The sequence below is a fragment of the Photinus pyralis genome, unplaced genomic scaffold (assembly GCF_008802855.1).
Source record: "Photinus pyralis isolate 1611_PpyrPB1 unplaced genomic scaffold, Ppyr1.3 Ppyr1.4_LG3b, whole genome shotgun sequence".
Lineage (NCBI taxonomy): Eukaryota > Metazoa > Arthropoda > Insecta > Coleoptera > Lampyridae > Photinus > Photinus pyralis.
This window is the reverse complement of record NW_022170510.1, coordinates 8591014-8592948: the sequence shown is the minus strand read 5'-3', so window position 1 is coordinate 8592948 and position 1935 is coordinate 8591014. Positions and strand designations below refer to the sequence as shown.

Below are 1935 nucleotides of genomic sequence, written 5' to 3'. Positions count from 1 at the left end.
CCCTCTCGCGGTCCCTCCTCCTGCGCTCGTCACGAAAAATTTTTTGATATACTTCGATTTGATTACGCCCGTTATCCACTTCCTTTCTATAGATCGCGGTTTTATCTCGAGACCCCCACAGAAATTGCCTTGTCGAGGCCTATCCCGGGGCAGGGAACAGATGAAAGTTAATAAGTTGAGGCCAATGCGGCACTTAATTAGTGTGGCAAATAGAAAACAAAACCAAACGTTTTCAAATTCTAAGCAAAATCAATTATAATATTTGACGACAAAGAAGTTTTCGACTGGAAAGGGATTCATTTTACATACCATAACCCCCCCCCCCTTCCGACCACCTGATGGTATTCTTTCTGGAAATAGCAAGGGAACTGTTTAGGCCTCATGATTCTCATGACAGTTGTCGGGGAAGAATGATGAGATCGTGTTCTCCGTACGGTGGAGGGCTTACAGCCCCCCCCCCCCGGGGGGGGGGGGGACATGAAAGAATCGATGATTAATTCTGAAAAATGATGTCTTCCCCTCCTGTTGTGGTATCAGCAATCGACCAAATTACACCATGCCCTCCCCCTCCAATGTTTGGAGGTAACTAGTCCATTGTGGTGCGAATTACTTTTTAATTGCGGATGACGAAGGTTAGGCTTATATAGACCATGTAACGCAACGATCTGATTAGAAAGATGTACGCCGCGTTTCTAATATTTGCCTCCATCGCATTCGTGCTTGCGGTAAGTTCAATCGGTGCTCCGTCCTGCTGAAACTGCGCCTTTCAGCAATTCTACCAGGATCGGTACGATATCGTGCACGATCGGATGGAAGTACAGGATCATAACAATTCCTTTTTGCTCCGCCCGAATATCCAAGCGGTCTACTACAACAAAAGTATGAAGATGAAGGTCCTAAATGCCTCCGGTTTCGTGACCTCCCCACTTAAGAACAATATAATGGTGATAATTCGCTGTGGAAATCTTCAGTAACTTGTGCTTGTAGATGGACTTCAAGTTTTACAGATTCGCCAGCGGTGCGTATCGCATCATTCCGTTCAATATCACGATAGATTTATGCGATCAGCTCAAGAGAAATATGTTCGGTTTAAGCTCCATAGTTCAGTACTCAAATTTTAGGGGATGTCCATTTCCGGGCGTAAGAGACGTTACGTATGTCACTGAGAAATTTAGGCGAACCTGTTTCAGGGTTTATTATATCTGAGATATTATCCAATCGAGCAGGACAAGTTTCCTCCCTTCTTACCTCTCGGGAAGTACAAGCTGTCTATAACTGTGCATGTCAATGATGGCCACTGGTTCGTTGGTATTACCAATTGGTATGGTTCTCTGGTTGCCAAAGGCAGAAACTAATTAACTTAACTATAAAGCACTTGTGTGACTGTAATTGCTAGTAGATGTTCGCATTAAATGTTTTGATGATGAAATTGGAGCACTTTGGAGTATGGCACATTATTACACTCAATCAAAAGTTATAGACTAGAAACCAATTTCGAAAAAAATTCAAAGGGCTGTAACTTTTGAACTAGTAGCCCAAACTTGGAACTGTTTGAAATTATGGATTCTACAGGCCACATTCTATAAGAAAATTTTTTTCCGGGTCGATCTGAGACAATTTTTTTGTCGGGGCTCAAAAAAAGGCAGTGTATAACCTTCCTTTTTTACCAAAAATCGACTACACCAAAATTTCTCGGGAAAACACTTTTTTTATTAATTTGGGTGCGTAGAATCCAAATCAATTCGTACTTTTTCGATCAGACTTCTCAATCAAAAGTTATAGACTAGAAACCAATTTCGAAAAAAAAATTCAAAGGGCTGTAACTTTTGAACTAGTAGCCCAATCTTGGAACTGTTTGAAATTATGGATTCTACAGGCCACATTCTATAAGAAAATTTTTTTTCCTGGTCGATCTGAGAATTTTTCTTCAGGGCT

At 41.4% G+C, this 1935-nt stretch overlaps 1 protein-coding gene across 1 annotated transcript; it reads left to right on the top strand.

Moving 5' to 3' along the window:
• The first annotated feature begins 664 nt into the window (after positions 1-664).
• Positions 665-1378, top strand: LOC116166504. Its single transcript, XM_031481475.1, has 4 exons — positions 665-725; positions 771-944; positions 988-1140; positions 1191-1378. Exons 1-4 carry the CDS (start codon positions 678-680, stop codon positions 1353-1355), a joined length of 540 nt encoding a protein of 179 aa, XP_031337335.1. The 5' UTR covers positions 665-677; the 3' UTR covers positions 1356-1378.
• The last annotated feature ends 557 nt before the right edge of the window (positions 1379-1935 follow it).